The sequence below is a fragment of the Astatotilapia calliptera genome, chromosome 19 (assembly GCF_964374335.1).
Source record: "Astatotilapia calliptera chromosome 19, fAstCal68.1, whole genome shotgun sequence".
In the NCBI taxonomy this organism is placed as follows: domain Eukaryota; kingdom Metazoa; phylum Chordata; class Actinopteri; order Cichliformes; family Cichlidae; genus Astatotilapia; species Astatotilapia calliptera.
In genome coordinates, this window is record NC_137440.1 from 1,769,972 (window position 1) to 1,794,754 (window position 24,783).

The 24,783-nt window shown below is 40.9% G+C and overlaps 1 protein-coding gene across 5 annotated transcripts in view; it reads right to left on the reverse strand.

Annotated features, from left to right (window-relative positions):
• Nucleotides 1–24,783, reverse strand: part of adck1 (aarF domain containing kinase 1) — a 115,818-nt gene that overhangs the window by 69,091 nt on the left and 21,944 nt on the right. For all 5 annotated transcript variants that reach the window (XM_080293472.1, XM_080293471.1, XM_026151630.2 and 2 more), the window contains one exon: nt 4,861–5,064. In XM_080293472.1, the coding sequence (XP_080149598.1) occupies nt 4,861–5,064 (204 nt within the window). The remainder of the gene's footprint in view (nt 1–4,860; nt 5,065–24,783) is intronic.

The window sequence follows — 24,783 nt, forward strand, 5'->3', positions numbered from 1 at the left end:
TAAATGTGAGGCTTTTATTTCCTCGCTGGGTGAAAAATGACGAAGCCTTGTTTCAGTTATTAAGATGTTGGAGTGCATCTGTGATCACTACAAGGTCACAACTGCAGCTAACGCTTTACTTTGAGCAGCAGACGGACACAAACATGTGAAACTGAAAGAATGGGCCTCTGTATCGTTGACGCATTTCATTACACTGTGACAAGATGTCTGTGTGGGTCCTCAGTCATCCAGGTCATGGTAGTCCTGAGAAGTTGTAAAGAAGCCACCTGGCCCTAAAGATCTGTGAGGAAGACAGCTGGCTTCTATCAAGCTCTAAGCAGGACTTAGAGTAAGTCCGTTAAATTCAGATTTGCCTGTTTGAGCTCAGTGACTGTAGTGCTTTAATGTCTTTTTAATAGCAGCACTTTCTATTACAGCTCGGTAATAAAGCGATAATAGTCAGGTAACAAGGCCAACACAAGTTATTACCACTTAGTTATCAAAGTAATAACCAGTTAATATACAAGTATTCTCATGCAGCAACAGCAGTTAAAGAGTGTAATAGTACTAAACTGTATGTAATTGGAAAATAGGGGCCCAAAAACAGAGGAATAATGTGGAAATGTCAAAATGTCAAGGCATGTCCATGAGGCAAAACTTATTAATGACAGTAACATAATACCTTAGTAACAACATGATAACCTGCCAGCTACAAGAAGTAATGTCTGCGAGTTTGGATTTTACCATTTTTATACAGAGATAAACTGTAATAACCTCATAATAACACTGTAATACTGGCTGCTGTTTTAGCACATTTGGGTAGTATTACTATATTATAATGTTTGAATTAATCCTACCTTAGGTTCCCAGAAGTCTGCCTTGCTTAGAAGCAATGATGTCACTATTATGTTTAATGCTCTGGTTGAGTAAATGTTTACATCTCTCTGGTAGATTTTGCTTAATATCAGGAAACAAATGCAAAATACAAACCTGTCTGTTTCTATTCAATAGCACATTAAGTTTGCTTTAATAGGTTATTAAAGTGTGATTGTTACCCAAAATACCTGTGATAAATTCCTGCTTATTACACAGGAGCTAACACTAACAAATGATTACAAGCATCAGGAAGTCTGGACTGAGCTGGAAACACTGATCCAAATCCACGTTTCAAAGACAGGAAGAATAAGAAAACAATAATTATTGTTTTATCATGGATCACAGAATATAAAGGTCTATTTAACATCGTTTTTTCCAAATTTTAAAGGAATAATTTATACGAATACCTCAGACTTTGATGGGATTGCAGAGGACCCCCTTTCACACCACACCTTATATATGGATGACAACACAGTGCGGGAAAAATATTTCAGCTTGGACAGAAAGTAGTTATGGAACAGATATTTAAAATGTCCAGTACACAAAAGTAAGATCCCATCCATGTTCTCCTACTTCTCCAGCCCAGGGTTCTTCCATACTGCAAAATTAGATTTTTGAAATTAAACCAAGAATGATTGAAGTTGTTTGAGCAACAGTTTCACATCATTATAACTTTGCATGAAGTAAATTAATTAATTCATCTTTTTCAATTTTCTTTTGGAATATTTCATGTCTATCATTAGAAATAAACCATGATAACATTCACTCACATAGCTACAGTCTGAATGAACTGTTGAACATAGGGTGCTTAATTATATCAGTGTTATCTGACAGTCATATTAACGACATCTGGTTGTTTATCCATATTTATTATAATAATGTCATCTTATTTCAACACAACCTTGTTTTTTTGCAACCTTAGCCTCCAGTAACATTAGCTACAGTTAGCTACTCCCTCAGTGGTGTAAGTTCATAGCATGTGGTTCAGGTAATAATTACATTTGTGGTAGTTTCTGTGTAATAAGCAGGAACTAAAGCTGCAAAACATATAAAGGCTCACCTGCTCTTAAAAACCGACATAGATGTAACAGTGTGTGTGAAGCTGGATTCTTAAAGTTAGTTTTAAAACATCCTGTCCCAGTATAGAGCATGACATCATCGGGTTGGTTGGTCGGTTGTGATCAACAGACTCTCATTAGTCTGCAGCTTTCTTTGTGAGTATTTACCACACGGCCTGTTCTAAGGTTCATTTTTTTAGCACCCGACGGCTCTTTTTAGCTTCTCGTCTGTAAACACTCTGTATACTATTTCACGTGAGTCAGTTTATTTTGAAAAATCTCAACTTTTATTTATACGTGTGTTTTATATCCATTTTAATACCACATTAATAAAGTATCAGCTTACTAAAGCTTATTCATACAAATACCAAATATACAGTTTATTAAAAAAAATAAAAATGATCAAGACCAACGTACTTTTCTGTAATCTCAGTTTTTAATACTACTGTAAGTAACATTAGTCACTAAGTTAATCGTATATGGTATAAATTAATAACTACAAATAGATGACGGTAAATATAACTACAGCAGCTGCTAGTATGTGGCTTTAAATCCAAACATGCTATTATAATCAGCTGTTCTAAGCCAACATGGATCGCGAGGCAAGCCGAAAGGTGGCTAAAGCTGGCAGCTGGAGCCCTACTTCTTTGTCTTTATCCATGGGGAAAGTGCAGATTCCCAGTAGGCAGCAGTCTGCCACCTACTGGCAGAACCCAGATGATAACACGACCTCTGCTGTAGAATATGGTGTTCTTGGGTATTTTGCAAATCTTAGTCGTTACAGTTATTATCAGCTGCCATGGAAGCTCCGGTTGTTGTTGTTCAAGATGTAGTTGTTGTGTTTGTTGTAGTTGTAGTAGTACATGCAGAGTAAAAGAACATATTGTGCATGTTTAGCAGGTTTACTCTAGAGGGAAATGAGAACCAGAAACAAGGCAACGTTCCTCACATGCATGCACAGCGCCGATGCACATCTCACCACATATGGCGCTGAAAACAGCAGCAGACCACATACTGCTCGTGACAAACCACTTATACATGAGAAAATCCATCTGACGTTAGAATGCACACATATTTAAAAAGATAAATGTGTAGTCGATCGGAAATGATGGCGAAGCTTCGCTGCTGCCTCCAGAGCTGCTCATCAGCGTCACTTCTTCTCCTGCCACTCCAGAAGCGAGGGGGGCTGATTCATTCTGCTACCTTCTTTGTAGACACACAAATTATATTACTATCTTTTCAGCGTTAATGATGCCCTACTCTGGAAGACATCAAACTGAATGTGGACCTAATTAAAAACATGAACAAGAGAAGACTGATGTATCTGAGAGCAATTAGAGAAAAGGTCGATTCTCCTTGTTTCTGCGGGTTACTGAGAAGGACTGCGCAGTTTACTATGAATATTACACTAGTTCTCAAATAATGGCTAGCATTACCCATGGTTGTAAATCACTGATATGCATTATTTTGGTATCTACCATTATTGCACTGTGAATTTTATCATGAAGGTCTCAACAATGATTCATTAATGCTGTGTCAGCATAATCCAACCCTAACGTGGTTGCCTAAACAGTCGTAGGAACACCGCGTTCACCTACCAAACCCGTTCTTGTAGCACATGCACACACAGGAGAAGGGGAAGAGCGACACACTGTGTCTAAAAATAACAGAATAATTGCTTTCCTCCTGCAGTTCTAAAAGGCTGCCATCACCAGCAGTTTGAATGTTGTGCTCCACACTAACAGCAGCATTAACAGCCTCTCGGTTGTCATTTAGCAGTTTTAAACTGATTTATTCGTCCCCACTTCTCAGCTTGCTACGAGAACACGTGCACAGAGATGCTCCGACTATTACAGTGAAAGAAACTCCAAATAAAAATGATTAAACTACAGACCGAATGAAAGGCAAACATAAAGGTGTTTGGTAAAAGTCATTCTTTACTGGAATAAATCTGCTACGATGCTGACAGAGTCCTCTTATCTGACAGCTGGACTCCCTGATTCTGTACTATGACTCTGTTTCCTAATGTTGGAATTTTCACATATGTTGTGTCATTCTCTCCAATCACCAGTGGAAGACATGCAGTTGTCCACAGGTCTCTGAGAAAACAACCCTCAGCTCTCGTCACGTAAAACCTCACTAAACACTTTCACTTGTTTAAAGACTTGTTAAAGAAAACATGATGTTCATTTTGTTTTAAAAAAAAGAAAAAAAACAGATAAAACATCAAGAAACTGACGAGCTGTCAGCCTATTTTGCAGATTCAGCCCTTACTCGTCACATCCACACGACAGAGATATGTGATATGGGCCCATTAAGAAAAAGGAAAATGTGTGTCCATGTGGAGAAAAAGTGGAAATACTGTTTTGAGGGGGGGAAAGTTGAAATGTGGAAATGTTGCTTCAAGCCAAACAACTGCCACAGCTCCTCTCTGAAATGCCTCGGGTAGATACAGAACAAAACACTTTATAGAGACAGTGGCGAGGTCACTGAGGCTGCATCCGTCTTTCATATAAAATTCCGTCTCAGACTTTTAATCTTTTTCAAAAAAGTACCCAAGTTTCTCTCTAAGAGTGAGAGACACCCATAAATGTAGATCAGCCATCATCTTTCACTCCTGTGTCATGTATAGTCACTGCGGGGACCGTTGTCACCCATCTTTCTGCTCACTTGAATGAAATAAAATTAGACATAAGTGAGGATGGCTGTTGTTCAGATGTTTTCAAATGTTCCACTGTTAATACGTCTGTTTTTACATTTATGTCTAGATTGGAAATTAGGGTGAAATCACTGTTGTTAGGATGCCTTATCATGAGAGGTGAAGCACACAACGTAATGTTAAAACTCACACATACGCACACAATTAAGACAGGCTCATGTGAAAAATCACAAAGGTTCATGCCTACAACATTTGGTCTTACAGTAGATCAAGTTTATCTGCTCTTACTTCCTTGCCAAGGTCTTCTCTGATAACCTGCTGGATCTCCTCCATGCTGCTCTCAGGAGCTCGGCTGTGGAGCACCTTTAGCGTAGATGTGTACTCCTCGGGCAGCAGGTAGTCCAGAGCACCAAGGTGCTGGCCCACTTTGATAAAAGTGCCCCGGTTGGCACAGCACAAGTCTCGAAGACGCTCTGCCGATCGCCTGTGCACCTGCAGGAGGTGACGGAAAACAATCATGACAGTTGATTAAAATGTATCAAGGTTGTTGCAGAAATGAAGACTTTCAGGGACAATGAAAGGCTAAACACTGTTCGATGTGTGGCATGGCACTTCGTCCCAGTGCTTTAAAATGTTACTGTACCAGTAAACTTGCTAAAGAGACGAGGTAAAAGCTTGAAGCGTGTCTTTGGGAGCACTGACACACTGGAGATCATGGCAAGTTGACAACTGTGGCACAGCAGAGCAGACAAACTATTCCTTTTGTTCATGTTGTCATTGTTATGTTGAAACAGGAGCAAAAAGCTATCGAGTACATTTTGGTTTTACTGGTAATTTGAATCATGACATGAAGTGTTTACATAAAATACTGCTATTTGCAAAAATATATTAAAACATTCAGCTGTTCAACCATTAATTTATATGACAATGGTGTTCAGCATAGAGTATGACTTATTTCTATCAATCCTTTACAAATTTCTACTTACAAAAAGCACAAACAACCACAGAGAGAATCTACTGCAATAGAAATAAATCTACTGATGATCTCTTTGCTGAAAATGCAACAAATCAAATTTAGGATACGGGTCAGAGGGCTGCGCCTGGGATGGACTACATTACTACTTTAGTTCACTGAGCTTTGTGGGTATTTGTTTACTCACAGCTGTCTAAGGTCCCACCGTAGGACTTCAGTCAGGTGTGAACATTAAGTCTCTGTCTGCCCCCCAGGTTTTGACTTCTGCTATTTATCACTCGTTTTTTTTCTTCATTGTTCGTTACCCAGTTTCTTTTCACCTGTGCCTCCTTTTCCCGAGCTCCCTCGTTGCCCTCTAGTGTGCATATAGGGCATCTTCCTCTCAACCCTTGTCACAGCGTCTGTTTTTGCTCCTTGTGTCACACAGTCTGATTTGTTACTGGATGGATTTCAGCAGTGTTGAGTGTCTTTTAATGTCATGTAACTCATTTAGACGTCTAGGAAACTTCAAACTGCATGGTACAAGGAGCAGCTGTGACTGGCACCACTGTGTGGTACCGTGATGTCATACCAACTGTCCACGTGAAATCACAGAGCAGGTCAGCGGATGCATAGTGTGCAGAGTCATTCACTACAGAGCTGCAAACTTCATGAGGTCTTGAGATTAGCTCTACAACGGTGCACAGACAGCTTCATGAGCTGAGCTTTCATGGCTGAGTAGCTGCATCCAAGCTGTACAAGGCAATGCAGTGTAAAGCACGCCACAACTAGACTCTAGTGTAAACATGTTCCCTCAAGTGATGATTGATGGTTCTCTGTCTGGCGATGGACCAGTCAGAGTTTGGAGGTTGCCAGATGTGGTGTTTCTCAGGAGATGGGCTCTGCCCCTCAGTTCCAGTGAAAGGAACACGCAATGCTGCAGCACGAATGCGCTTCTGGAAGGATGGTCAGAAATTCCCATTAACTTACAACCAAACCAGAAGGCTTGAAGCTATTACAGCTGCCAGTTAAAACCTTAGGAATAAATAACAGGATGTCACTCATGTTCGTATACTTGTGAAGGCAGATGCACAAACATTTCTGGCCACATAGTGCATTTAATTCCTGTTTACAGAGCTTCAGAGTCAGAGATTCCTGTTTTGGTTTTACTTCTGAAAGAAAAATGAACCAATGTCAACACAAAGGTCCTGCAAAAATAACAGGAATCATATTAATACAATGTATCTTCAAACTGCAGCTAAAATATAACAAAACAGTTACGAACAAACAGAATACAATACACATGTCTATAAAATCTAAATGAAAAACATCAATAAAAACAAATGACACCCTAAGCCTCTAGAAAGCATCTTCTGTGCTCTGGTCTCTACGTGTCTGCATATCTGTGCTGGCAGTCCTGTCCCGTCTGTCCCATTTGAACCAGCTGGAAGTGATAATGCTTATAGAGCTCGTCTCCTGAGGCCAGTGCAAATAAAGAGGCGTGAAATTAGCTCCCCTTAACCTCTCTAACCTCCAGCAGACACACATGAAAACACTCCAGGGCGCACACACATACAGCCACGCAGCATGCTCCCATAGGACCGTTTGACATGAGTGTCATCTGGACGATGATGACAAAGCAATGACAGGAACAAGTCACCAGAGATTACCAGATGAGTCTTTCTGCTTAGCCATGCACCAGGACGCCTTTTTGTAACAAGCGCCATCACCAGAGCCACACTGTTAATGCGGTGTTTCAAAAATACTAAGTTTGCATTTATACATTTTATTCATATACATTACTTATTCTGCATGGCTTTCATACTGAAATCAGCACAAATTCTATCAAGATAGCACAACAGCAGCACTTACACAATATGAGTCTCTGAATGTAAATTCATATCCAAGACTATACGCAGTAAAAAGCTTTTAGTTCTAATATTTGGAGATAAGTAATAAAAAGAAGACGTTTTGGGGGAAATGCTGCTTTCACATGTAGAGAGGTTGAAAAACGAAAAATGTAAAAGAGAAAGCCTCGTGCCATTAAATTATTTTAAAAATTATTTTAAATGAAAAACTGATATTGAACATCAGAAGTTTAAAAAAAATGCAATTTCTAAATTTTGACCTTTGTCCTATGGCTTCAGTGAGAAATGATTTCTTTTGTTTTAATAAGGCTGCAACGACTCCTGGAGTTATTGGAATAACTGGATTATATTATCAGAAATCCTCGATGCGAATTGTTTCCTTAGATGCTGACGCACCTGTGAAACGCCACGGCAGACACGGAGACATTTTCGTGCTTTGCAGCACGCTTTACTGAGGCTCACTATTTACACAGTCCCGCTGCCAGCCGTACTCACATCAACACAACAAACCCCCAACCACAGGACCCAGTGGAAAAAACACCTGATCAACAAACTGACATGAAGAGAAGCGAACGTTGTAGCTGCTCCATCAGTAATGAAAGTTTGGGACGATGGTGAAGTTGGGCCGCCTGCTGAAGGCTGAGGCAGTGACCTGCAACAAACAGGGGTGAGTCTAAAGGGGGGCATGGGTGTACTAGACCATATTTATGTCTGGCTTTTGTTATTTTACTTTTGTACAATATTTTTCAGATTTTAAGAGAAAATATTATCTGAATAAAGTTGTATTAAAATCTTAAAAATGTAAAATACAAGCTTTTTTTCCCCTACAGGCCAATAAAAATGTACACGGGCTACTGACCTGGGCCACTGAATTATTATTAACATTAATTATTAACATCTACACCACAGCTGTCGAACTCCAGGCCTCGAGGGCCGGTGTCCTGCAGGTTTTAGATGTGTCCTTGATCCAACACAGCTGATTTAAATGGATAAATGACCTCAACATGTCCTGACGTTCTCCAGAGGCCTGGTGATGAACTAATCATCTGATTCAGGTGTGTTGACCCAGGGTGAGATCTAAACCCTGCAGGACCGGCCCTCGAGGCCTGGAGTTCGACACCCCTGATCTACACCATTATAACATCTGTTTTTGCATCAAAGCACAGAAATTCTAATGTTGACATGCCCACTTTTCTTCATTACAGTCACCACCTCTTTAAAAGGCTACCAACACACACTCATTAAACACACACACACACACACACACACAAATCTATGTCATCCAGCAGATGATTTTTGCCACCTATTAATGTAAGAAAGCCTTCCAAGAAGACAGAGTATAGGTAATTTTACTTTGTGCTTTAGTTTAGATTGTTTTATTTGAAATTATCGTACTTGAGATCATTTATTTCAATTTAATTTTAATATATCGTGTAAAAGCCACGCTAGGTTTTTTTTGCTTGACAGAGATTGTACACAGTTTTTAAAACATTGCATTTCTAAATTGTAAACCAAAGAGCAGTTCATTTTAAAATACCTCTCATTTGAATATTTATTAATGCTCTATTAATAAGGCAGAAGACTTTTGTCCAATTACACGGCTAAACGATGGAATAATCAATTATTTTTGTTCATCAAATAATCAGGAATAATCTTAAGTAACACAGACGGCCTCGGCCATACAACGAGCGATTATGCTTAAACCGAAGGCCCATTTTGAGCCAGGGAAAAACAAGCAACAACAGAAATCAGGTTAGTTAACAGTTCAGAGAAAGGTGTGACTCAGTGTAACACGACCACTCAAAGTTTACTTTTATTATGTTTTCAAATTAATTTGTATTTGTGGTACAGAACATCCAGGTTTGCTTGGTTATAAAGATCATTTCTGTGTAGATGAAGATATTGTAACAAAAGAAAACAACCTTTAACTTAACCTGAAGAAAAAGCTGTGTAAATAAATCTGTGTCTGAACAAATCCTTGGCCTTTGACTCGTACAGTGAGTGAATCCAGTTCCTCTGTTATCCTCAGGGGCATCTGTTGCCCTCTGACAGAGAAAGGTCACAGCAGATCAACAGTGATCGCCTTTATCCTGTGACAAAACATTTCTGCTCTAGGGTTACAATAGCGCCATCCACAGGACACGAGGTACTTAGCTGATTTAATGAATCGCAGGCTACAGTTATCAATAGAAGATATTATCAAGAAGAGCTCCGAGACAAAGAGCACTGAAAAACGTTGTCACCTGTGTGTAGTTTGGTGTTTAAGTACTACTGAAGAAAATACAGATAACTGTTTAAAAAAAGACAACGTCCACATCTACTCAGGTGTAAATAGCTTAATAAATGAAATCATCATTTTAAAGCTGTATTTTGTATTTACCCAGGTTGTCTTTGTCTAATAGTAGAATTTGTTTGATGGTCTAAAACATTTAAGGTGGAATCAGGACGGGGTAAATTCTTTTTCACAGCTTGAATAGGTTGCTGACCTCCATGACCCGAAGCTGATTTAGCTGTTAAGAAAATGGATGGACTGAAGAAAGAGAACAAAAATATCCAACGTGCATTATTCATAATCTTCATATCATTGCTACAACAAAACAGAGATGACATACTGCTCTTTTATCTCCGTCTGGTCAACAGTCTTCAAACTGCCTAGACGGTTCTCGCAAAATATGTTTGGAAGCTAATTTTGAGGTTCCTCAGAACGAAACCGTGGCGTCAGTTTGTCACTTATTGCCTAATTATCAGATCGATCTTCTCTCCTCTCACTCGCCTCCCTTCCAGTAATCGGGAGCCTTGTGGGATGCTGGCAAACTCACAGCTTGAGGATGACATCACCATGGTAATGCGCCTCTGACAGCCTGAGGGAAATGCTGCTCTGGGATAGGCTGATGCTCACCACCGCCCACGAGCTACACAAATGTGCAGTCCCACCAAATGGACCAGTTAGCAAATTAGATGCATTAGTTCATCTGTGGTACAGACCAGAGCCACAGGAGCTGAGTGTAGAATGCATTTGCGTATCTCTATGTTCATCCTCTTCACACAGTTGGTGAGGACAGAAAATAAAGGCTGGAAAACCATGTGTGTTTGTGTGAGCTTCAGAGGGCGGTGTGTTCATGGATAAAAGGATTAGACAATGAGGGAAGAATGGAGGGATAAGCAGAAGTGAAACGGGAGTAAAGGAAGGTGATAAAAAGGAGGCACGGGAAGATGTTGAACTAACAGCAGCGGCATCTTTGTATCTGTGACGAGTTCAAAGTCTGTTAAACGTGTATATTTACCTATACCTGTCCACTGGAGTGGCACTGAACTAGTGGTTCAGGAAATATTCATAGTATAATAATCCACTGTATACACCAAAAAAAAAAAATCTCCAAGAGGAGACAGAGGTATTTGGATTGAGAAATATAAAAACTGCTTAATTTATCCTAAGCATGTCTGCTCTGCAAATTTATTATAATTAACTAAAATAAACACTTATGCTATGGCTACAACCCTGGTTGTCCAATTAGCACAAGTAGTTGTCTCATTATAACGAGACCTCCAGCGTGGCCTTATCAGAACCACAAACACCATTATGGCACCAGCAGGCCAGGTGCCATAATGGATAAAGGTAAGTGGTCATTCTGTCTAAATACCCTGAGCTCTGTCCATGTCAATCTGCAGCGCAAAGACTCAACATAAGGTATGGAGCCGGTTTTGCTCTTCAGGGGCGAAAGGCAGACAATAAAAGGCAGCCGACAGTCTTCCTTTCCTTTTCCAGATGTCCAGAAAATATTACCCAGAAATATCTGCCAGATGCACCTTGATCGGTGAGAAGGCCTCATCCATTTCAACCAGAAACTGCAGAAATGATATAATCACTACAACAGAGGACTGAAATGCAGTTCTCACCAGATGTTGCTAACAATCCATCTAACCTACACGTGCAAAGACATCAAATCATAGATTTCCACAAATTAAGTGTAATAATGAGAAATGACGCAGGGAAAACGTATTGAACACATGACGAAGTGGAGGTGTAAAAAGGGGAAGTCACGACACCAGCTGAAATCCTTTAGTAATTAGAAAACAATCCTGCAACTTCATGCAAATTCATATCAGCTAGTTCAGCCCCAAATGGCGACCTATAAAAAGGTGTGTCATTGCCAAGGTGTCGCACAAGAAACATCTTATGATGGATAGAATAAGACCTTCACAACCTTAATGTTGGGAAAACCACTGCTGACACTACTAAAGGTTCTGATGAGCAATGTTGGACATCTACGGTTTGATTTCTTTGCATGTATGGATTGGATGGGTTGTTACTGACATCTGGTGAGATTTATCAATAGCACTTTTTTTTAATGTTATATATATACATAGTTAGAAAAAATACGTATTTTACCCACTGTATTTACCGCTGTACCAAACAAAGGAGGTCTCTGCCTACTGTCAATGGTCACTGTATGCTAGTGTGTGTAACCTAGGGGACCTCCTGCTTGTCTGCTGATGTATGCAACAACTGTAGAATTTTCTTACCTGACTAATACATGATTACCTTTCAGCCAAGGGAGGAAATGTTTTAGCAACAGATGAACTGCCAGCATTTCCAGACAGTTTATGTGGTTAGAGCACATCTGTGGGCCCCATCTCTCAGCCCAGACCATAAGACAGAAATCTACAGAGACTACTTTCCTGACTGAATCTGTCATCAAGGTAATGCCCTGAATCAAGGAACTTTCACTGGTAACAAGTACATAGGGATTTTGTGGAGACCCTTACTGCCCAGTAAGGCCACGTGGCACCAAACCCTTCCACATACAGGTGTCCCAGTTGTATTGCCACTACAGAGGAAGCCATCAGATCCAGTAGAATTGTCACTGTTTGAGGATAACAGCATTGACCCTGAAGATTTCTGAGGATAGAAAAGCTTTCGCTAGGAGGAAGATTAAACTGAGTGCTCTAAACAAAATGCAAATAACCAACGAGACAGGCCAGACTCAAACACAGGACTCAGGAGATCAGATATGGTGCGTTTATTTACAGTGCTCGTGAAAGGAAAACTATTTACAACATCTTCAGGCAGGGATAAATCCACAGTCTCTCTTTTCAAGTTCCTTGGAAAGGAAACCGAACAGGAACAGAATCGTCTCCACAGCTCTCTCACACATAAATCGCTCTCACTGGGGAAAAACACCGGGGCTTCTGCACAGAGGAGGGGACACGTACGTAGTCGTTGTGCAAACTGGAAACAGACTTACTGATCAGAGACGGTTTCACAGTGTGGTCGGTTCAATGCTCTGGTGAAGACCGAAAGTTTGCTCCCAGCATAAGTAGTGGCAGACTGATCAGCAGACGGCAAACAGGTGATCTTGATTACTTCAGGTGTGATGGAGAGGAGGTAAGCACACACACAAACACACCACACACTTCACAGAGAGAGAGAGAGACGCACAGAAGGACTTGAGGACCGTTAGAGTAGCACCCAAACAAGAGCCTTCCGGCGACCCGCCAGGTTTATCAGGATGGTTGTCTCTAAGCATGGTTTTATCCAATATGGCTGATTGAGGAACCCAGGAAGGTTCCTCCAGCATGTACCCCTCCCAGTTCACGAAACGCTGAAGCCTTCTCCCACGTCTAACTTCCATGAGCCGCCTTACCAAATATGTTGGTAAGCCATTGATGAGCTGGGCAGGTGGGGGAAGGTTCAGACGCAGGGCACAGAGGACTCGAGACAGGGTTTCAAATGAGAGACAGAAAACGTTATGGATTTGCATATTGTGCAGAAACTTGAGACGTTCAGACACAGGGTTGATAATGGCATGTCTTCAAAAGGGCTGATAAATTTGGACAACATTTTCCTGATTGAGTTCTTCATGTGCTTAGTGGAACGCCAACCCTTCCAACCTCGTCATTAATGGGGTCACTTGATGCGTCTGTTGGCAAGGTGCTTATTCTGCTCCTTGGTGGCAGCTTGACTGACCACGCTGCTTTCTAGAGTCGAAAACACTGTGACGGTGGTGCTGGATGGATAGAACAGTGCACTCACCTTCAACTGATGTAAACAATGGCAGCTGATAACCCAAGGATGCCTTTAAGGGTGAGAGGCCGGTGGCAGAGGAGGTAAGGGAATTGTGTACGTACTCAATCCAGGTCAATAGAGTGTTCCAGGTGGAAAGGTTGGAGAAATCAGGTTGGACACTTTTTACCCGAGTGTCCAGAAGATATGGCCGCAGGTCTGGTGATACGATTACAAAATCGATCATCGACCTGTGGCTTGGTAGCCATCTTGGTAGCCGGGGATTAGTCCGCCAGGGCCTCCACTTCTGGCCGCCGCCTGGCACACAATGCACCCAACCCCTACAGAGCCTCCTGTGGGTGGTGGGCCTGTAGGAGGATGTGCCCATGTCCTTTTTTCGGGCTGTGCGTGCCGGGCCCCATGGACTAAGACCCGGCTACCAGATGCTCGCCCTAGGGCATCCTCCCTGGGCCTGGCTTGAGGACAAAGCCCCGGTAACCCTATCCCGGGCAGGATGAACTGTTCCCTTGGTGTTCTACTTGTAGGGGTCTTCTGGATTGCTCTTTGTCTGGTCCATCACCCAGGACCAATTTACCATGGGAGACCCTACCAAGGGACAGAGCCTCTGGAGAACATAGCCCCTGGGGTCCCTGGAACACACAAACCCCTCCACCATGATAAGGTAGCGATTTGCGGAGGGTCTAAAATTAATTATTTAGTAATTTTTATATATAGATGTGTTATTTTATAATGATCATACAACAGTTTTTGGAAAAATAAAAACAAAAGTAAACTGCCTTCACAATACTGTATGAGGTTCTGTCTATATCTGGTTGCCTGTTGCTAATGTTAAACGAATTCTGTGTTAGTAGCAGGTTAAACCCTTAAATATGTTTTTACAGAGGAGTACCCTTTGATTAGAAACGTATTATTTTCTTTCTCTTTAACTCTGTGTCTGTTTGCACATGTAATTAAAGCACAGGCCTCTGAGCTGGGTCCTCGCTGTGCAGGTTGATGGACAGTCTTCAGATGCCGTTAAGCACAGATGGTAAATTATTTTCAAGGAATAACTCCTACCCACCCTTTGTGCTCTCTGAATATGTGCAAGTGATAAAGACAAAGTCACAAGTTCTTGGCCAGTCACTCCATCACCTCAGCCAAACTGCTATGAAAACATTAAGTGTTCTTTAATTTTATAATATTCAGTCTATGGAATGAATATTGGTGGATGCACCAACAAGAACCAAAAGACTTAGAATCTACTTTTAAAATAATTTTTTTTTGTATGCATACAGTGCTTTCACAGATTCAATATGGACATCATACATAACAGCTGTCAATATTACAGATGCCACTATGATGGAGTTCTGGATCCAGCAGAGAAACCAGCCTTCTCCCCTTAACATCGGGCTCGCTAATGTTCAGGTCCTTAACAACAAACTGGACAAGCTGCGCGCACAGATTAAGCATCAAAAGCTCATCAAGAACTGCTGTGATTTTGCATTCACAGAGACATGGCTGGAGCCCAGTGTGCCTCCTGAGCTGTTTACACGAGGTGATATATTGGCTCTGAATGCAATGTGCAACGTTATTAGTGATTCAGAGAATTCTAAACCAGAGGCAGCATTCATTGTTTAGGGAGACTTTAATAGAGCCGGTATGGAGACAGTTCTCCCAAAATTCTATCAGCATATTTCTTTTTCTACAACAGGCGATCAGACACTGGATCATTGTTACATCCCATCCAAACACTGTTACAAACTCCACCCCTACCCTGCACTTCAGATGACACACCACAGTTCCATACTGCTATTTTCTGCATACAGGCAGAAACCTGAACAGGAAAGCCTAGTTTCCAGAAACACTTTCAAATGGAATATTAGAAAGTGGTCTCCAAGACCAGACATCCTTCCAGATTGAAAGTCTCAGAGTGTCACCTCTACTCCTCCCTGAGATCCTGGATCCTCTTCAGTTTGCCACAGACGACGCCCTCGCCTCCTCGACTTAGAAAAAGGGAACACATATGTGAGAAAGTGAAAGATGTCTATCTGCAGATGGATTTCCAACTTCATGAAAAGGACCCAGGTGGTGAGAGCTGGTAAATGCACATCCTCCTTGTTTATGACAAACACAGGAACGCTACAGGACTGTGCTCTTTACTCATAACTGTGTTTCTAAGCACAGCTCCAATGTCATCACTTTATTGCCAAATGACACGACCGTTGTGGGCTCAATCACAAACAATGATCAGCCAGCCTACAGAGAGAAGATGAAAGCACTAAACAGCTGGTGCCAGGACAATCTGTGTCGGCGTCACTAAAGGGAATGATAGTGGACTGCAAGATTGCAACATGGAACACTGACCCATCCATATCACTGGTGCTAACGCTGAAAGAGTCAGCACCTTTAAGCTCCTCTGTGATTCCAGTTCTTTTCTTCACACAGACATTGTGGTTACCTTGGCCTCCAGAAACACTGTGAGGAACCTTGGTGTCTTTTTGACCATGGTACATCCTTGAGTGCACATATTAAACAAATGTGTAGGACTGCTTTCCTGCATTTTGACAAAATTATTTGCACAACATACATAGAAACATCATGTCTGGCAGTGATGATAAAAACTAGTTTATGCATTTATTACTTCCAGGCTTGACTACTGTATTTCATTATTATCATCAGGTTCTCAGAAGCTTGCTGAAAAACCCCAAGTGTTCCAAAATGCTGCAGCACAAGTACTGAAAGAGGCCAGAGACCATATTTCTCCCATACTAGCTTCTCTTCAGTGGCTTCCTGCTAAATCCAGACTAACTTAAAATTCTTCTCCACATATACAAGGTCCAAACCATGTCCTGTCTCATGGTGCTGTATACCCAGATAGAAAAATTCACTCTTGGACTGCTGGCTTATTTGTGGTTCCTACGGCATTCAAACGTAGAAAGAGAAGAAGAGCGTTCAGCTTTCTCCTGTTTTCACTCTCTCATGGCACATGCCTACACCTTCCTGAGAAATTGTTTTCTTATATGGGGTCGTCTGATTGTTGGGGGTCTTTGCTAAAGCATATAGTTAGGGCTGGACCAGGTGACCCTGAATCCTCCCTTAGTTAAGCTGCAATAGACGTAGGCTGCCGGGGGATTCCCATGATGCACTGAGTTTTTCCTTTCCAGTCACCTTTCTTACTCACTATGTATTAACAGACCTCTCTGCATTGAATCATATCTGTTATTAACCTCTGTCTCTCTTCCACAGCATGTCTTTATCCTGTCTTCCTTCTCTCACCCCAACCAATCACAGCAGGCCCCGCCCCTCCCTGAGCCTGGTTCTGCCGGAGGTTTCTTCCTGTTAAAAGGGAGTTTTTCCTTCCCACTGTCGCCAAAGTGCTGCTCATAGGGGGTCATATGATTGTTGGGTTTTTCTCTGTATGTATTACTGTAGATTCTGCCTTCCAATATAAAGCACCTTGAGGCGACTGTTGTTGTGATTTGGCACTGTATAAATCAAATTGAATTGAAATTGAAAAGTTGGGTCTTTACAACATAAAGTGTCTTGCATTGACTGTTGTGTGAGCTATTATACACAATATATTTGTATAAATTGAAATAATACAATCAAAGCCTTTCTTTCAGTTACTGCATCTAAACATTTCCACTATCTGTTCATCATTTCTGCACATTGGCTTTGAAGTTTTGCTCATTACAACCTTCATGACAGAATCAACTTGGTATTTAGGAGTTTTTCTTCACAAAAACTACTTAATTAAAGTCCTTTCAGTAAATTTCAGTTGGATGAAGATAGAGCTGGGCGATATGAGATTTTTTCATATCACGATATGTTTTTTTCATTTCAGGCGATAACGATATCTATCACGATATAAGCCAAATAACTATATTTGTAAGATTTAAATGTGCCGTTGCTCACAAGTAAAATGTGAAATAATCAGCAGCTTGTTTTTATTTAAATATTTATTTCCCATAATAAGTTCAACAGGGTAGATGTACTTAAGGAACATGAGACTTTTTCAGATAAATAAAGGCAAATATTGCAAACTACACAAAAGGCAGCCGCTAAAGTGTTTAAGTTTCAAAATAGAACAAACAAAACAGACTAAACTGTCAATTCCACTTAGAAACAAAATATTAATTCTAAAAATAAATCTTAGTTTGTTTTACAGAAGAACAGACAAAACTGACTAACTTTTGTCAATATCAAATAAACTGAGAACTAAAAGGAAATTCTCAATCTCTCCTTGTTGTATAGCTGAGCTTTTCAAACAGTTTTAACAGTTACTTTAGTCTGACAAAAGCCGAATGACGAATTAGCGCTTCCAGTCAGAGACTGAGGCTACGTCCACACGTACACGGGTATTTTTGAAAACGGAGATTTTCCGTTTTCGTTTTAAAAAATAATCCCGTCCACACATAAAGGCAGAAATGAAGGAAAACGGTGCTATGAACATGCCAAAGCAGCAGGTGGCGCTAGATTCCTAACCGTGCAGAAATGTTGGCCAATCAGAAGTCTAGAAGCCTCGGTGGGAAAAAGTAAACAAAGCTGGGGCATAGAAGCAGAACCGAGTCGTATGTGTGGAGGGACAGTAACTGTGTGTATATGTAAGCATTTAAACACTGCAGAGAGTAGAATTAACAGTATTGTAGAAATTCATTTCACCGAAACAATAACGTGGCGCACAGTGTGACGCATGCACCAGTTTATTGTATTTCCAGACTTGCTTTCGGCACAATTTACAGTGCACGCTACTCTGTTTTTTGTCAGACTTGAAATAGCCGAAATACCTTCACACTACGGAACTTCTATGGCTCTTCCGTTCGACAATCTCTCCGGCATTGGAACCATCATCTGTTTTCTCTTCGGTCACGCTCGGTTGATTTTTCTAGTCGGCACACTCATTTCCTCCATTACCCGCTGGCTGCTTCCCAAACAAACACACGTGCGGCTTGGCACTTGTGCTGTACGTAACAAGTCACGCGACGTGACGCTGCGGCTGTGATTGGTTCGGCTCTGCGCTACTGAATTTGGATTGGCTGACCTTTTTTTTTTTTTTTAAAGAGGACAAGAGCGGCGAGGTCTATCGCGATAGCTTAATTTCTCTATCGAGTAAAAGTTATATCGCGATACATATCGTTATCGTTCTATCGCCCAGCTCTAGATGAAGATCTGGAAATTGATTTAGATATTGTAAAACATTATGTTGTACTTTGGTAATTATGGCTGCTGTCATGCTGCTTGACCAAATGTGATACAAAAAATTAATTCTTTCCCGTCCTGCTGGTGAGGCATCCTGGCCAAGGTCTAACAGCCTCAAACCATAACACTAACACCGCCGTGGTGCACGTTAGGGACGAGGTTCTGAAGCTAGACTACAGTCTTTATTCTTTCTCCAGACACAACATATGATTTATATAATGAGCATTTAAAGTTTGAACGAGGGTGGTGAAGATTATCTGACTACTTTAGATAACTGACATTACAAATGCATAATGTCCTACTGTGAACAGTGAGGTGACAGTGTGTTATTTGCAGCTGGACAGCAGCATAGAGCAGCTGCAGTAATTGATTTCTGCTGTCACACCAGGGCTAAATGACTGGGATTAGTGGACTATGAACAAGGCCTATTTATTACTGGGACACTCGTGATTAGCTCGTTACTCAGTTCACTGAGGTTCATCTCGCTGCCTGTCACGGGGGAGGGGGTGATATGTGTGTTTGTGCTTACATTTAAGCCCGGACGGTCAATAGGCCTTGTCTACAAGTATTATAGTTACAAAGCCCAAGGCGTTAGCAAAGCCATTCACAAGAAATCCTGCAACAGTTAATACAATAAGGCAAAATATACAGTTCCTAAATAGACTGAGTGTGGACCTGGGCGCTGCGCCATTTATTAAAATGTCACTTATCTGAACACAGTACACAACAGTACAACAAGGTGGAAAATACAAGCTATTTGTTATCTCTCCCAGCCAAGTGTAGGCAAAAAGCACTCACTATATTTCTGCAGTGGTGCTGCTTTCTTTCACTGCAATATGAGAAGAGCCACAAGAATATGGGAGAAAATGAAGAAGGGCCAAAAGAAGAAGAAATGATGGGGGAGGGATTTCAGTGAGAGCCACAGCTCATTTGATAACATTTATACTCCTAGATAACCGAGTAACATGGAAACACAGTACTGGGGATTTACACTTCTGCTCGAAATCTGCATGGTAACTACTAGGGCAGGGCAATACGGCCAAAACTATTTATCATATTTGAAAATAGGGCTGTGCGATATGACCAAAATCTCATATCCTGATATAAAACATCTATCGTCCGATAACCATATAAATCACAAAAATTTTATATTTTCTGTCAGTTCTGTGAATCTCGGGTAGCTGAAGTGTTTCCAGCTGCGTGTCGTGTACCTGGAGTCGAGTGTTTTAACCGATTTAAACGATACATTTTTAGACATAAGTTGTAATGGCCGCCGTTTTTTTATTACACGGCGTGCTGCGAGGAAAAGCCTGTTATAACGTTTGAGTCTAAGGTTTATTTTTTAGCACCTGACAACTCAATAATACTTTTTCACGTGATTCCGTTTATTTTGAAAAGTCTCAACAGGATCTTGAGCTTTATTGTGAAAGGTTTATGTGGAAAATAAACAAACGGACATGCGATGGTTTTACCGTCGTTGTTGCTAACGACAACCCATAAAAACAGGCGCTTGTCTGTCCGTAGTGGGGTGATATTAAATATAAGAGAAAGAGAGAACTTTAAGTAATATAGCCACCACAGTGACCATCAAAATGATGAACAAATATTGCCGTAAACAGTTTATTTTGCGACACCACGAAACAAACGATAGCGTAAAATGAAACGATAGATGTTTTTATATTGTCATCCGATACATATCGTTATATCGAACAGCCCTATTTGAAAATTTGCAATAACCATATAACTGACGATATACACGAGACAAAACACAACTCCACAACTTTATTAGTGCAAAAAACCCCATCAATGTATTTTCACTTAAACAAGCAGCTGTTTTTTGTGCATTAAAGTTATATAAAACATATATCCGACATATCCTCAGCATAACTTAAAAAGAGGCCATACACACACAATACGGTAATATAATGTTGAGGCGCAGTACGTATCACTCCGCGAGGCTCCGCCTACGATAGCCGTAATGCTCCGACAATCCATCGAGCGGTGCGTCTTCGTAGCTTAGCAAAGTCGTACTAAAACATTTTTTGACAGATTTTCGAGCGCCGTGTACGACATCAAATCGTTTCGAGGTCAGTAAGCACAACTAGAATTCATACACAAGATGCACCAGATTATAAGGGGCACTGCCGAGTCTTCAGAAAATCAAAGGATTTTAAGTGCGACTTATAGTGCCGAAAACACGGTAATAACGACGGCCCGCTAGCATGCTCTACCAAAAATAGTGCTTTGTTGTGTATCTGATGGACGAAAGCTAAACCAGTTCCACACCAGTGAAGCTGCAGCATTTTTACAAACCAGTTCAGGTTCATCTGTTTCATTCAACGTTCCACTTTCACCCTTCTCATTCTCCGTCGCCGCCATGCTTTGTCCACCATGTGCGTATGAAAACAAAGGCACTGCGCGTGTTACCCATATTCTATCGCAATACTTCATTTTCTTATCATTGCCCAACATTACACCGGTGTTACTATAAAAGGTATGATATGGCCCAGCCCTAGTAACTACATCGTAGCTGCAAACCCCTCTGAAACCCTACGGCGTAATGAACACTGTGTCCTGAAGTACGACACACCTGAACTGCTAACTGCTAAACATAAACGGACCACAATAATTACTGGGGACCTAGGTGAGGAAAAGCCACAGCAGTTTCTGTGTTTCTATTGACTGGCACTGCATATAAGACAGCAGGACACAGTATTTAACACATAATGCACCACACACAAGTACAAATACAACAACAACGCTGGCCATTTATGTAGGTTAAAGCTTTATAAAGTTTCCTCACAGAAATCTAAATCAGGCCTAAATTTTACTCTTTGTCCGCTTCAGTTAGTCTATCCACCATTTTTTTTTTTGGGGGGGGGGGGTTATCCATCACCAGGGCACAATGACTCTTAGGATAGGGGAGGCCACAAAGCATCCTTCAAACCCTGGAGAAAGAAAGACACACTTTGGCCTGTATTTAGAGAAGCCTTCAAATACAGCCTTTGTGATGTAATCATCCTCCAAATTACCTAAATTAGCCTTCTCTCCCTGCATTGGTCTGCATACTCCCTCCACCTCAGTCATTGTTGCTTTTTGCACTTTATTCACTTCACTGGATTTTTATCTCTCACTGCACAGCAGCTTTTGTTAAGAGACCAGATATCCAGATATACACAACAGAAAATCAGAGACTAATTCATTCTAGTAGGAAACACGACTGTGTCTTAATTTACAGTTTGTGCAAAAGTCTCATGAGGAGGAAGCAGAGTCATCAAATCTCAGACCACCAAGTGCTCCATCCCCCCCATCACACAATGCAATGGTATATTGAGTCATCAAAGAAATGAAACACAGCAAACCAATTCTCACACTGGAAGCAGGAAACGCCCTTTTCACTGAGTAACTGACCATTTAATGCTCAGTGAAATCTATTACATTTTCAGTCAACAGTCTAACAATCTGAAAATCGGCTTCTTCCAATGCAGATCAGGCTTTTTATCAAAAAAGTAGGCCAACCTATGTAATGTAAATGTGGTGTCTTAGTAACCTTTTAAATTAAACACCAAGATGCTGTATTTATCAGCTATTTAAACCAATGATCTGAAAACCTTTTGATTCGCTACCCAAACAACAGGATGGGGCTCACCCAGCCCATCAGATTTTTATCTCCTACAGTCATTTGGAAAACTCAACAACTGCTGCAGAGAAATGTCACAAAGCCATTTTTCATTGTGATGTTTAAATAAATCATCAGTAACGCTGAGGTCCAGGCTCTGAGGAGGCCATTCCCAATGTTGTACATACAATATTTGTGAGCCACATTTGCAGAAGTAATGCAATGTGATTACAGTAATGCATAATCACATTACACTTTTCAACAATGCAGTAAGCCTTACTGTACTAAATTACGTAAATACATTACAATTCCAATAAAGTTGACAGCTTTGTGCTCTGAAGCGCCGTACCAGCTGCTGTTAGAGCCCTCTGGCCTGGGTGACACAAGGAAAGCAGCAGTGACAAGGAAATGCAGTATTACTGCTGCTGCTGCTGCTGAAGATCAGCCTGTCAGCTGTGATCTAACTAAAGCAGGCAGCTGGGAAGCAAATGTTAAACACTCCCTCCTGTCCATATCCCTCAAGGATTCTCCCGCTTCAGACTTGTTTGGCTGATAAGCTGCCATCATGTGCTTGTCAAGGTCAGCAGTTATCAGGACACACCCCCAGTATTTACAGTGTGTCCCTCCGAAGGGCCAGAGCTTAAGGAGAGGCCGGATTTATGTGAACAGAGCACTCTCTTTTCTTTCCCATGAAGCAGCAGCGCTGACATTCAGAAGGCTGAGATCACTGCTGACATCTGCTGGTAAAATGGTGACGTGCACCCAGGTCTAACATCAAAGTCAGTTCATGTTTGCTCCATGTTAAATGCCAGTCTAGTTTATAGGCATGCATATGTGCAAATAACTATTTTTTTAACTACTACAACTATTGTACTATTACTACTATAGTGCAATTTGTTTATTCATAAATATAAGGTGGGGGTATTTATAGTGTGGAACATTCGTAGAAGATAAATAACATAAGGGTACGCTGCACTAAGAGTAATTGTCCTGATGACCTTAGGGCTCTCCTAGGGGTATATGGACTAAGGAGTTCAGTGAGGTAACACAGTGCAGTATTGTTTATGATTTTAAAGGTAAGCAACAGAATTTTAAACTCCATTCGGTATTTGACAGGGAGCCAATGCAGGTCAGCAAGGACTGGGGTGATCGAGGCCAACCTTGCGGTTCCAGTCAGAAGGCGTGCCGCAGCATTCTGGATAACCTGCAATCTATGAAGAAGGGTGGAGTGGAGACCAAAGTAAAGGGAATTACAGTAGTCTAATCTAGAGGTCACAAAAGCAAACTGTGCTCTAATGTTTTATTTCTTATTTTGTCTGTACTCTTTGGGGGGTTTCGTACTCTGTTACAGCCTTTTATCTTACATCTTATGTTTTAACCTTGTCGTGAAGCACTTTGGTGTACCTTCGGTTTTAAATGTGCTACATAAATAAAGTTGTATTGTAATATTTTTTTTATTTCAATTTTGATAATCCTCATTAGTATTTACCAAATCGTCAGATTGTGATCAAAGAAAAAACAATTAGACAGACATTTGCATTACATTTCCTAGATATTGTAGGCCACATCTATAACCGGAGCAATCTCTGGGAAACGTAATGCATAAGAACCATCTTATATTTTAGGAAGGTTTCACACATTAGGTCTATGAGCTGTACTACAGCCCCAACAAGAAGTGCATTGTAACACTGTAACTCGTTATCATGCAAGATATACCAATGTTCACATTTACAACTCTTCTGAAATCCTAACAAATTCTTTAAATAATTGCTTGAAAAATTTAATAAAAAGATGTTGGGTCCCACTTTATGATGAATAAAAAAGGACACATATTACCTGCCACTCCACTCAGTCCTCTGAACAGATGCTAGCGCCACTGTCTCTGAGTTTACAAGGTTACATGAACTAGGCCTCTACCTATTAAAGTTATGATTATAGTGACCCTCCAGTTCAAAATCAATATGTTGGAGTTAGAGCCATCCGATTGGAGTTCTTTCTGGGAGCTGATTGGTACAAAACCAACAAAACGGCATACTTGTTAATCTGTCAGTGCCTTTGTGATATATGTTGGGTCCTCGGGTGTGTCAAAACAGTGATCTTTATTTTTACGATGGTGACAAACTCACAAGGGCACTAATCTGGCAGATAGACCAGGTGGCAAGCAAAGATAATCTCTGTGTAGAAGAAGTCTTCTGTTCTCAATGAGCTGTGGTTGTTCAGCATGTTAGAACACAAATTTTCAAATAGTCACATCAGATACTAGCTGCTCATTAACTAGAAAGCACCACAGATGCATAGTCACTGTGACATTGGATTGATCCTATGTATGAGTGGCAAATGGTAAATGGACTGATTTTTATATAGCGCTTTTTTACTCTGTTTGAGCACTCAAAGCGTTTTATTCGCTCATTCACAGCCAGGTGTTTTCTATCTAACATTCACACACAATTATACTCTGAAGAACACATCGAAGAGCAAGTTGGGGTTCAGTATCTTGCCCAAGGATACTCAGGGATGGATGATCTGATATCCTCGTGTTGGTGTTGTTCCCAGACCATCATGAAAATGT